The sequence below is a fragment of the Heteronotia binoei genome, chromosome 21 (assembly GCF_032191835.1).
Source record: "Heteronotia binoei isolate CCM8104 ecotype False Entrance Well chromosome 21, APGP_CSIRO_Hbin_v1, whole genome shotgun sequence".
NCBI classification, from domain to species: domain Eukaryota; kingdom Metazoa; phylum Chordata; class Lepidosauria; order Squamata; family Gekkonidae; genus Heteronotia; species Heteronotia binoei.
This window is the reverse complement of record NC_083243.1, coordinates 76,229,236-76,242,967: the sequence shown is the minus strand read 5'-3', so window position 1 is coordinate 76,242,967 and position 13,732 is coordinate 76,229,236. Positions and strand designations below refer to the sequence as shown.

The 13,732-nt window shown below is 39.6% G+C and overlaps 1 protein-coding gene across 1 annotated transcript in view; it reads left to right on the top strand.

The window, feature by feature from the left end:
• FSIP1 (fibrous sheath interacting protein 1) overlaps positions 1–13,732 on the top strand; it is a 175,712-nt gene that overhangs the window by 21,633 nt on the left and 140,347 nt on the right. The window contains 6 exon segments of the mRNA XM_060261235.1: positions 1,083–1,246; positions 1,899–1,983; positions 9,822–9,920; positions 10,696–10,808; positions 12,112–12,222; positions 12,686–12,850. Coding sequence (XP_060117218.1) covers positions 1,083–1,246; positions 1,899–1,983; positions 9,822–9,920; positions 10,696–10,808; positions 12,112–12,222; positions 12,686–12,850 — 737 coding nt within the window.

Below are 13,732 nucleotides of genomic sequence, written 5' to 3'. Positions count from 1 at the left end.
CGGCCTCATACCTTTGGAATCAGCTCCCAGAGGAGGTGCAGGCCCTGTGGAACCTTGATCAGTTCCGCAGGGCCTGCAAGACTACCCTCTTCAAGTTGGCGCTGATGAATGGCTGAATTATAAGTGTATAACATGCCAAAATGGCCCGGTTCAGGGATCTGCTATTATTATGCCAACTGACAGCGATAGTTATCAACAACAATGTTACCGCCAGATTTATTTATTTATTGACAGATTTAGAATTGTTAATTAATTACTGATTGTTTTTAATGTTTTAATGCTAACTCAATGTTTTATTACTGTTTGCTTTTGAGTTGTTAGCCGCCCTGAGCCTGCTTCGGCGGGGGAGGGCGGGATACAAATAAAATCTATCTATCTATCTATCTATCTATCTATCTATCTATCTATCTATCTATCTATCATCTATCTATCATCCATCTATCATCCATCTATCATCCATCTATCATCCATCTATCATCCATCTATCATCCATCTATCTATCTATCTATCTATCTATCTATCTATCTATCTATCTATCTATCTATCTATCTATCTATCTATCCATCCATCCATCCTGATTGCATGGGTGTATGCTTGGAGGGATTTCTGTAAGTTAGGAACTCAACACTCTAATCATACCAAGAATGAAAAATGTGATTTCAAAACCTGTCAGAAGGCTTCTTTTTCCGTGGGAGGGGGTAAAGAGACAAGTCATAGTTGAACCTGATTATCTTGTTTCTCAGAACCTGTTTCCAGAGTTGAGTTTTAATATCTGGAAGGCAGATGGATGGCTGCCATTGTTCCTAAGCATCTGCTGTGCATAACAAAGAGCTAAGAAAAGATTAGTTTCATTGCCAAAAAGAAGCTGACACTATATTTTTTCTTGCATTTCTTGGATCTTGCTCTTTTTCTAGAGGAAAATAAGTCCAAGTAGGAAGATGGGATAGCTAAGCCCCCTTTGGAATGCAGTTTGACTAAAGCTACCGAGTGAGCTCACCGTTAGATTTGAACTGGGTGCCTTCTAGATCACAGCCACTAAACTATATCAGCATCAGGTTTTATTTTAACTTTCCATTTGACAGTTAATCTGGAAGACTCTAAAGGGAGTGATGTAGACTGCCTCATCCAACAAGCCATAGAGAAGATGAAAAGGTTGGACCAGATATTGGCAAACAAACAATCTCAAGAAAAAGCAGTTAAAAAACAAGGGAAAGAGATGAGAACAAAACTGTGGGAAGAACTTCAGGTTAGAAATTGAATTTATTTATTTATAAGATTTATATCCCACCTTCTGGCCCACCAAAGCAGCTAAAATGTATGATTTAATTCTGAAGTTGTTTTGTGAATGAATATTTGTGGAAACTTTCATGATCTATAATGGAACTTGATGAACATTGAATTGCCTGTTGGCTTGGAGTCCTAGCACTGACCTTATCTGCAGAATCTACAGTCTTGGGCCATGAAACTTTGATGATAGGAAGTCCTGGATGCTCCATTGGCATGAACCACACTAAACCTATGTTTAGTGCTAAATGTATGTATACCGTTTTGTTTTAATAACAAGTTTCTTGCTAGGATGTAACATTTATTCCATTCAGTCTATCATCTCCTTTTGTATCGTACTACTGATACTCAGATACTGTTTGATGTATTGATACCAGGATCTAATAGGAAATTTGACAGCACCTTTCTTTGTTGCTTGCCCAATTACATGTACAAAATACAAACTTTGTGCAGAAATAAGTTGTGACCCCAAGATATAGAGCAGTAAATGTCAACAAAGCTGTCTGTGCATGTTATATAGAAATAATACAGTGTGAAAAGCTAAATTTGCATGTTCAACCCCAGCATACTCATTTTTTCATATATTTTCTTTGGTTGTGTTTTTTTTTGTATAGTCTCTGACATCTCGAAGTTCCTCAGTGACTGCTGAAGAGGCTGAGAACACTAGCAGGTTTTTGGCTTTGGACTGTGAAACATCTAGTAGGTAACAAGAACAAGGGAATAGGTTTTTTCCCTTTTCAATTCTATACAGAAAATAAGGAGCTGTGAGTAAGTATGCATAGAATCTGTGCCTGAAGCAAGCCCAACTCAGTACAGAGGGACATACTTACAGGTAAATGTATGCATAGGGTAGCAGCTGAACATTACAAAGTGATGACGTTTCGTAAGTTTAAAACAGGTCTGCACTTTTGCAAAGGCAAAGCACCCATAAGGCATATAAAGGGGACAGACAAATCTGTATCAATGGTAGATATTAAAAGGCAAGTATATGCTCAGGGGTGTCTTGGGCAGGGTCAGGAGGAAGACATGCTTACTATTATCTGTGGGGTTGGAACCTGTTGATGATCTCCCAGTGAATGCATCTGGTGCATGGAAATGGCATTTCCCCATCAACTAAATATAAAATTTTGAATTGCTCAAAAAACGTAATCCCCTTGCCCCCCTTCAAGGTTGCTGTTATCCAGGCCTTTTTTGGAGCAGGAACACATTTCCAGCAGGCTTGGTACCAGGGGTGTGGTCTAATATGCAAATGAGTTCCTGCTAGGCTTTTTCTACAAAAAAGCCCTTCTGTTTTGAACTATACACTATTCCAGTAATATTATGGAAAACAGGGTTTCTTCAGTGGACTGCTGAACATTCTGCCTGGTTTGAATGTTATATGTGGTGGCAGCTATTTGCTTCCATGGCTTGCAAGCAACATAAGGTAAAGTGATTGAAAACCTGTATGGTTTAACTCTTAACTACATGGTAGCCACTTAGTGAGGATTGTATGAGGAGGCCTTCCAAATCTCTGTTATTTTTCCAAATTGTACCTGTAAGAAATTCCTGGGGGGCTGGGGGGACAATACCCTGAAAAATTAAAAAATATAAATAAAGATATACATCAGGCCACATGTATTGTGTTTTCAGAGCCATTTATATCTGTTTTGAAATTAAACAGTTGTTGATAATCTGCATTAGGAATTGCCTCTGGACACTTAACAAAGCTTAAAGGTTCAGGGTCAGGCAAATGCAGTTTAATATATCAGGCTAATTGCAGCCCTAAACCCCATTTCCAAAGGAATTAGAATGGCAATTAAGCATAGCATGAGCATAGGACTGGGCCGCAGGATGGGCATTTCATGGGTAAAGTGGAGGCTTAGTAGGCTTCCTAAGCCTCTCCGGCCCTTGGACAGGGCCCCATGCAATGTTGTGCCACCAGAATCCCTAGTGTATCTCCAAAATATCCATGCAAATAGAAAATTAAGTGCCTTCCCCACCTGCAAGCACCAGTGCCGTTTAGGATATTAACTAAGTCTGCAGCCAATCACAGTGTTCCAAATTACTACATACACCTCAGCTAGGTGTCAAGTAGTGTAGCTGTCAAGGATACTTCTGCAAACAGAACACATTCCTTCATATAGATAGATCCAAGTAAGCACCTGTGTTGGTCTGAAGTAGTAGTACAAAATAGGAATCGATTGCACCTTTAAGACCAACTTAGTTTTATTCAGAACATAAGCTTTCGTGTGCATGCGCACTTCTTCAGACAAGGAATGAGGTACGGTAAGCAGAGCCACATATAGCTCGTGGGGTTTGGAATGCAAAGTGGTACAAAGTTAAAATCCAGTAACAGAATAGTCAAATTAACAAATTAATTTCTTCATAATAATATGAGTTTACAGGATTTGCAGTTCAATACTATGCATGTTTTCTTGAATTCATTTCTACTGTGTATTCAGGAACTTATCACTAAAGGGATATGCAGAGGATTACAGCCTTAAATTGACACATCTTTTTATAGTTGATTAGTTCTCTGTTTTCATCGTAAAAGACATTTTCATTTTCCTGCTCACTCCTTTAGTAGATTGATTAAAGAGCTTTTTGTACTAACTAGTTCAGTTTCTGGACTTCTGAAAAAAGTCATTTTAAGTAACTAATATTCTGCACCACAGCAGTGGTTATTTCAACCAGTTATTTTTGCTGCTATAAATTTGAAGTTGGTTGGTTGAGACTGTTTTCCCTGTTAGCATATCCACTAATTTCGCATTTGCTATGTGGAATGTTGCTGTGCATGTCTGATGCATTTATTTTATTGACAGCTGTGACAACAGTAGTGATGAATAATTTGATAAAATCTTAGACACCTGTCATTTTGTGATACATTAAAATAATTTTCGTTATCTTTCATCTATTATGTGCAGAGAGGGTACTGGACTAGAAACCATGTAGCCCTGAACTTAGTTTGTTATTTTATTGGCTTGGTTCTGGTGTCACACAAAACCATGAGTTAATTAAACTAGCTGCAGTTAATGTGATTGTTTGAATGTGGGGCTCTCCACTAATTATGGTGAGTTAGGCTCCATCAAACCAGGATCACATGCAGGGCTTTTTTTGAGCAAGAACACACAGGAACGCAGTTCTGGCTAGCTTGGTGTCAGGGGGTGTGGCCTAATATTCAGATGAATTTCTGGACTTTTCTACAAAAAAGCTCTGCAAAACAATCGTGATGCCAGGGGGTGTGGCCTAATATGCAAATGAGTACCTGCTGGGCTTTTTCTACAGCCCCCCCCCCATATCATATGCATTCTGACTTTAGTGACTGTCTACAAGCTGAATTCTGATTTCACAAACTAATTACGGCTTAAAATAAATGGTGCTTTCGTCTGAGTCAAATAGCTGGTTAAAAAGAGTCGATATCTCTGGATAATGAACTTTGTAATGGAGAGATGGGGAGGGAAGCATTTAGGAATTCAGGAGCAAGAGACTGATCAACATTATTGTTAAGCACCTAAGGTTCAGCTAGGCAATGTACATAAAAGCAAACTCTATGCCTTGCCAGTAAGCCTGCATCCTAAAAGTTCCAGTCATGGTGTTAACTTTTAAGAGAAAGGAAAAGTGTAGGTGACTGGGGAAGGCAATGGCAAACCACCCCGTAAAAAGTCTGCCGTGAAAACATTGTGATGCGATGTCACCCTAGAGTCCGAAGCAATTGATGCTTGCACCTTTTACTTGAAAGTGATACTTTAATGTGAGGTGATTAATACTGCCAGCAGATGGCAGTATTTGATAATATAATATGCCTTTAGAGTAATTGTTAAGGGCAAAAGCTCAGTATTTTTAAGTGTTAACAAAAACAAATGTTAAATAGGATTCCACCCCTTCCTTTTACATTGCAAAGGTAGTTTTTGCTATATGGGTCATACGTCTGGTTCATTGGCTGAGAGAATGCAAAATTGTTTAAATAGTTTCCAGATCTTCTTTGCTTAAGGCTGTTGTACTGCATACCTGCATCTTAACTTGTCAAGCCCATTTTGTCTCAAGAGTTTGGCTAACTTGAAGATAATGGATGAAATGTAATTAACTAATTAGGCTATTGTAGGCTAATATTCAGTCTTTTTCAGCATGTTAAAAGAGAGGCCTCCTGAAAATGATCATATACAAACTTTTAATTCAGTAGCAATTCAGTAGTTTTTTGAAATGTCTTATATACCTGCCATACCTACATTAGAGTATGTAGGAGAATAAACAGTGTATTCTGATTAGTTGCTAAGTGATACCTTATTTACACAAACAATTTATTGTCATTTATAAAAATTATTTCATTTGTGCACATTACGTAGAGTTGTTAAGGAAGGGTTTTCGGTTCATGATTTAAGAACATAAGAGAAGCCATGTTGGATCAGGCCAGTGACCCATCCAGTCCAACACCCTGTGTCACACAGTGGCCAATACACACACACACATACACACTGTGGCTAGTAGCCACGGATGGACCTCTGCTCCATATTTTTATCCAACCCCCTCTTGAAGCTGGCTATGCTTGTAGCCGCCACCACCGCCTGTGGCAGTGAATTTCACATGTTAGTCACCCTTTGGGTGAAGAAGTACTTCCTTTTATCCGTTTTAACCTGACTGCTCAGCAATTTCATTGAATGCCCACGAGTTCTTGTATTGTGAGAAAGGGAGAAAAGTACTTCTTTCTCTACTTTCTCCATCCCATGCATAATCTTGTAAACCTCTATCATGTCGCCCCGCAGTCGATGTTTCTCCAAGCTAAAGAGCCCCAAGCATTTTAACCTTTCTTCATAGGGAAAGTGTTCCAGACCTTTAATCATTCTAGTTGCCCTTTTCTGGACATTTCCCAATGCTATAATATCCTTTTTGAGGTGTGGTGACTAGAATTGTACACAGTATTCCAAATGAGACTGCACCATCGATTTATACAGGGGCATTATGATACTGGCTGCTTTGTTTTCAATTCCCTTCCTAATCATTCCCAGCATGGCGTTGGCCTTTTTTATTGCAATCGCACACTGTCTTGACATTTTCAGTGAGTTATCTACCACGACCCCAAGATCTCTCTCTTGGTCAGTCTCTGCCAGTTCACACCCCATCAACTTGTATTTGTAGCTGGGATTCTTGGCCCCAATGTGCATTACTTTGCACTTGGCCACATTGAACCGCATCTGCCACGTTGACGCCCACTCACCCAGCCTCAACAGATCCCTTTGGAGTGCCTCACAGTCCTCTTTGGTTCTTACCACACTGAACAATTTAGTGTCATCTGCAAACTTGGCCACTTCACTGCTTACTCCCAACTCCAAATAATTAATGAAAAAGTTAAAGAGCATGGGACCCAGTACTGAGCCCTGCGGCATCCCACAGCTTACCGTCCTCCACTGCGAAGACTGCCCATTTATACTCACTCTCTGCTTCCTATTAATTAGCCAGATCTTCTTCGTGGTCTCTGTGCAGTCCCACACATGGGGGGTTATCCGCCAGGATCGAACCTGACCTCAGAGAATTCAAAGCAATCTTGGAGCGTTAATTTTGGCGCGCACTTCCTCTCGTCCCGGGGAGACGGCACCCATTGCGCATGTCTAGACGAGAGGGAGGCGCTTCACCCACCCAGTTTCTTCTTTACTGCCACCCGGGATACACCTACCTTGCTGAGTCTCCTCTATTCATTGCGATTTTCATCCTTTTCCTGTACTATTTCCTTACCGTTTTCCTCAACGTTCATCCTTTTCTTCAACTCACTGGTATCGTAAAAAAAAAATCATACTATCCCTCTCTTCTCCTTCGGCCTTCATCCCTCTCCTTCCCCTCCCCCCTCTCTCCCCCAGGTGGATGGAAGAAAAAGACAAAATCACTTTTAAAAAGTGTGTTCGGTGCGCCTCAAAAATCCCATCTACCAATGGACATTCTTTATGCCTTTTCTGTCTGGGTGAGGCTCATTGTACCGACACTTGCCTGCATTGCAGCCAGTTTGGGAAGCAAGTGAGAAAAAACTGCGCGGCTAGACTCAGAAGTCACTTGTTAGAGTCCTCCCTGCACCCTACTATGTCCCATACTTTGGGATCCCAAACCTCGCCATCTTCCCTATCTACTCAAAAGGGAGTGGCTTGACCAGCAGCTTCCGTGGCCTCGGTTCCAAGCAAGCTTAAGCCTGGGAAACATTCAAAGAAATCTGACGATTCTAGGAAGAGACATCACACAGAATCGACTTCTAAAGACCCTTCAACTTTGACAAAAGCTTTCTGGAAGTCAAGATAAACAACATCTATTGGGTTCCCTTTGTCCACTTGATTGTTCACCCTCTCAAAGAACTCTGTTAGTGAGGCAAGATCTTCTCTTACAGAACCCATGCTGAGTCTTCCTCAATAACTTGTGTTCATCCATGTGCCTACTCATTCTGTCCTTGATAATGAGTTCTACCAACTTTCCCGGTATTGAAGTCAGACTGACTGGCCTGTAATTTCCCGGATCTCCTCTGGAACCCTTTTTAAAGATGGGGGTGACATTTGCTACCTTCCAGTCCTCAGGAATGGAGGCAGATTTCAATGAAAGATTACATATTTTTGTCAGGAAATCCACAAGTTCAACTTTGAATTCTTTCAGAACCCTTGGATATATGCCATCCGGACCTGGTGGCTTATTAGTTTTTAATTTGTCAATCAGTTGTAGGACCTCCTCTCTTGTCACCTCAATCTGACTCAGGTCTTTCAACACCTCTTCCAAAAATAGTGGTTTTGGAGCGGGCAAACACTTTTCATCTTCCACAGTGAAGACGGAGGCAAAAAATGCATTCAGCTTCTCAGCCATTTCCCTATCCTTCTTCAGTAATCCTTTGACCCCTTGGTCATCCAAGGGCCCCACTGCCTCCCTGGCTGGTTTCCTGCTTCTAATATATTTGAAGAAATTTTTATTGTTGGTTTTTGTTTTTTGCAATATGCTCCCCATAGTCCCTTTTTGCCTGCCTGATCAGTCTTGCATTTGATTTGCCACAGCCTGTGTTCCCTTTTATTAATCTCACTTGGGCTAGCTTTCCACCACTTAAAGGAGTTCTTACCTTTTACAGCTTCCATTACTTTGTTTGTTAGGCAGGCTACAGAGTATAAATATAAAAAAGAAAAACAGTATTGCATCAGTAGAAAACAAGAAACAGTTGTCTGTTGAGTTGCCTGAGATGTGTTCTTAAGGAACAGATTGTCTTTACAGAATTCTATGAGACACTGTCCTGCTTTATTTCATGCTTCTACCCCAGTATTTTCTGATAATAGCTGATTATAGTTTTGTTTTCCACTTTTGTGTTCCAGTCACCATGCCCATCTTGTTTAAGTGTATGATCAATTTCTTCCTGACACATAAACTGAAATGATGGCTATGTTGATACACTTTTCATGAGGTCTGATGGATGTTATTCAGTTAATGACACAACTGGATTAAAGCAGAAAGTAAATTTTGCTTGTGTTACCTCACTATTAGAGCAATTTCATTTCTTCTGAATAAACACTTTCATTTTCTGAATAAAACACTTTCTAATTTTTTAATGTCATATGTCCTAATCCAGTCCACTTTAGTTCACTCACTCCCAGGATTTCAATGTTTAAATGTTCAATTTCTCACTTTATGGTTTTGGACTTTACCTTGATTCATACTTCTCATGTTCCATATTTCTATTATGTGTGTCAAAGAGCTTTGGATTCTTTTGCATCCATTCACATCAACAACTAAATTAACTTTCTGCTTTAATCCAGTTGTGTCATTAAGAATAGCACTACTTGTACTTATCCTCTACGCTTTCCCAGTAGCTGATCAAATGCTGTTTGACTGCAGGGAGGGAGATTGCATCTTTTTTTTGTATTGGTTTGTCTCATCATAGGGTTTTCATGGTAAGAGATGATTGGAAGTAGTTTACATTGCCTTCTTCAGCATAGTATTAACCAGAGTTACCTGAAGTGGCATTCCCAATGTCGATGATAGATCCTGCTGCTGCTGTCCAGTAACTACCCTTAGCGCAGGGGTGGCCAACGGTAGCTCTCCAGATGTTTTTTGCCTACAACTCTCATCAGCCCCAGCCAGCATGGCCAATGGCTGGGGCTGATGGGGGTTGTAGGCAAAAAACATCTGGAGAGCTACCATTGGCCACCCCTGCCTCAGAGGATTCCTCCATCCCCGTTGGAACTGTATGTTCTCTTCTGCTCATTTGGCTTTCGGTTCCTGAAGGGTGTGGATGCATCGTAGTCTGGTTTCTCAGCTATAACCATTCCACCCTGAGTGACTCTGTTAGGAGTTTAATCTCTTCACAGAGTCTCAGTTCCTTATGGTATTGCTCTAAGTTTCACTGACACACACAAACCCTTTTATCACATGAAAGTATGCATTCATGGGTGAAGATTACTGTTACTCTTGCACTTATTACAATGCCAGTCCTCAGGCTACAACACTGCAGTTTCACTCATATGGAGTATACTTTCTCCAGGTATACTTTGATGTTAATTTTTTATTGCAAAGTGTAAATATTTTGCAGTAATTTAATGTTTCATTAACAGGGCCTGCTGCTGTTGCTGAAGATGAAATGTTTATTGGAGTATTTCACACACAGATTAATTCAGAAAATTATGAATACAGAGGAAGACTAATCAAGCAAGGTACAAGATGTAGCAATTTATTCTTTTTCTCTTAATCCTGTTTGTTATAAAAAAGGTAATCTCTGTTTTCTAAAAACGTGCAGTTTGTGCTAGTTATGTGCTAGTTGTACATAACTCAGTGGTTTTGTCACTCCAGGCCACAGCTATGACCTCATACAGCTGTAGGCCCAGGAGCACCCCCAGACTACAGATCTGTTCTTTCAAGGGGAGGGTAACCCCATCTAGAACAGGTGGCACCTTAAATCCCAAATCAGATCTTCTGCTCACCAGTAGCATTTCTGTCTTGTTGGGATTAAGTTTTCATTTATTAGCCTATATCCACTACACACTTACCTCTAGGTACTGGTTCAGGATTTCTGCAGCCTCCCTGGAATCATCTGGAAGCTTAAAGGAGAGCTTGAGGGTCATCCACATACCGGTGACAAGCCAGTCCAAATTTCTGGATGACCATACCCAGTGATTTCAAGTAGATGCTAAAAAGTATAGGGGATAATATGGAACATTGTAGGACTCCACAGGCCAAAGGCCTAGGAGCTGAGCAGGAGTCCCCCCAGCACCATCTTTTGAAACCTACCTTCCAGGTAGGACCAGAACCACTGCAAAATAGTGCCTCCCAATCCCAGTCGGGAATGGTGGTCCAGAAGAAAATTATGATTGATGGTATCCAAATCTGTTGGTAAATTGAAGGCTTATTCTTTATCATATGGATAAATTCAAGTAGCTTCTTTGTTTAAAATCTACAGTTGTGCTTTGGCACTGTTTTTCTTTGCTACAGGTTGTTTAAATGCAGAGAGAACGAGAAGCTCAATGAGGAAAACAGAGAACATGCATCAGAAAACTGAAACAAGTTCTAAAAAACCAAATAATTTTATTAAAAAGAACATTGAGGTATGTGTTTAAGAGTCTGCCTTAAAGGCAGATCGCCTCAGGAAAATAATTTAGAAATTGATTATCACTGATTAACCACACTACAACAAAACAAAGTTTGAATCTAGCGACATCTTTAATACCAACAAAGTTTTATTCATGGTATAAGCTTGCAATAAACCCAAGTCCCAACTTTGCTGCCACATACACCCAGACAACACAGTCACTGGACCTAACAGCATTAACTACACCATCTGAGGCCCATTCACTTGTTCATCTTCCAACATTATATATGCCATTAAATGTCAACAATGCCCTTCAGTTCTCTACATAGGGCAAACAGGACAAACCCTCCGCCAAAGGATAAATGGAGACAAATCTGACATCAGGAATTACAGAACTAAGAAACCTGTGGGAGAACACTATAAGCTTCCTGAGCATTCAGTGGGTGACCTCAAAGTAGCTGTTTTATTGCAAAGGAACTTCAAGAACAGAATGGAGAGAGAAATTGCTGAATTACAAATTATTATGAAACTTGGAACAAACACCTCCCCGGTACTGAACAGGGATATTGGTTTTTTATCTCATTACATATGCTATACCAACTCTCAGTGAGTATAGCTATACATCCACAGTATTCCAATGTATTTCTCTTTTAGAACAGTGTATCAGAATATTGGGAGTTTTTGGATTGACATACTCAAATAAGGAATATTGGCTGTTTATCTTATTACATATACTAACCCATCTTCCACTATATTTTAATATATTCTTTTTTTTCTAATGGAAAACTAGAATGATGTTTAAACCTCTTGAGAAACTAATGCCCTCTATTTAAACCCAGAAGTAACAACAAACTCTTATTTATGGAACTTTACACCTATGACATCAATCTGCTTTTTATCACCCTCCACTGTTGTTTCAGCCCAGTTAACAACACTAACTAACAAACACAGACCCCAATTTGTGATTCTTTTAATCTGCTAAAAACTTTTTCATGACTCTACATACTAACTCACTGCCCACTTTCTCTAAATTTAGGAGTGCTTGCCATTCCATTTTTTTCTGATGAAGTTAAACACACCTACCTTGATCTATCTCCATAGAAGACTTAGCATTTGTGTTACAATTGTTTATAGAAATACCTACACATTAAAAATTGAACAGTCCCTACGGTTGTCTGTAGACTACTAAAACTATCATTTCTTATAGCCTGTTTTGTGTTTCTTTGCCATCAACCTAATCTGAATTCTTAAGAAATAGCTCAGCATTCTGGTATCAGTCTCCAAAACCTTCCATCTTACAAACTGCTTTCTTTGTTTAGTTGGTCAAGGAGTTTGGGAATCAAGTGGTTTTGCTGGAGGAAGAAAAGAAGAGGCTATCAGAATTACTGAAAGATACTGAAGATGACAGCAGTGAACCGCAGGTTTTTGAGGTACAAAGATATTAATCTAGGTTGAGCTGCAACTGTGATGTTCACAATATAAATTTACATATGTGCTTTCTAACAGAAGATCAGTGCAGTGAATCTTCTTCAATGTCTCCTGCTGGGGGTAACAATTTCTGCTGATGCATAGAATGAAAACTTGGATTCGTGCAGATTCTTATGTGTACAGATTAACGGATTTGGAACTGTAAAATAGCTATGAAGAAAAGTTAAATTCCTTTATCTCTTCCTTCAAAGGGACCCACTGCACTGTTAGGTTTAAATGGCTGTGATCCATTTAATCCTTTGATTTCCCAGACTTCGCATCACTCCACTGTTAGGGTTAAACAGCTGGCCCCAACAGCTGAACCAGTGAAAAGTCCAGTAAATGTTCAGTGAAGGCAAAAAGAACATATGCAGTTGACCCCCTGTCATTTATGCATACAAATTAACTCATTGTCCCTTTTCTCAGGGAGAAGCTACTGGATGGTTAGTACCAGGTGAAGGATACACTCCTGAACCAATGGAATATCATTATCTCACAGAACTTGAGGCTAAACTCAAAGTAATAATCTCAGATGGAGATTTTGCTGCTATTCAAAGCTCCCTTTCTAAAGTCCCCAAACAGATTTATCAGGTATGGTAAACTTGAAGAATGCCTTGGAATGTTTGGAATCTGCTGCCTTGAAGCAGATAACATTTTTGAAAGGATTGGAATTCAACCACACTCTTTTCATTTCAAGCACAGAAGTTTATTATTAGCTGTAGTCAGAGGACAGCTCTTGTTCTACACTGGACATGGCTAGGAATTCCCTGTGTGGGTAAAAGGGCTCTTCTAAAGGAGATACCAATGAAGATTGGGGAAAACATGTCCTCATTGTTATGTCCTCATCTTTGCATCATTTGTTGGTTCCTATTAAAATTCAAAATCTCACAAAAATGGAAGTTGCAAGTTATTACCATCCCATGTAATATGTACTTTAATTATAATCAGTATGTTTTCCATCTTCTAGAAAATTGCCTCAGTTTCTTCCATGCTAATTTAAAAGGCATGGTTGTCTTTTACACATGAACACAAGAAAACATTTAATCATAGGGAAGGAAAGAAGAGTTAATTTTAGTGAAAATTAGTGAAAAAAAGTAAATTTAAAGGTTTGAACTAGGGAACTGGAGTCATGATTTCCAGACTTAGAAGAAAGTGTATCAGAAATCCACAATTGAATTAGTTACATTTATCTTTGAATTCCCAGCTTTACTGTATGTCTATATCCCTTTTCCTTGTGAAAATATAAGGGGGAATGATGTATCTCTGCAACAATAGGGGCACTGTAATACAGATAATTATAGTGGTATTTGATTGCCAGTTAAAACAAAAAGCCCTGAAGTGACAGATGGGTTGATGATTGATGTGGAGGCACAGAACATGGCTACCATGTGGGCAAGACTAGAAAAATTTGAACTTTCCTGTCCAGCCAGCAGCCGTCCAGGCTTGGCTGCAATCTTTCCTAAAACTTTTCAG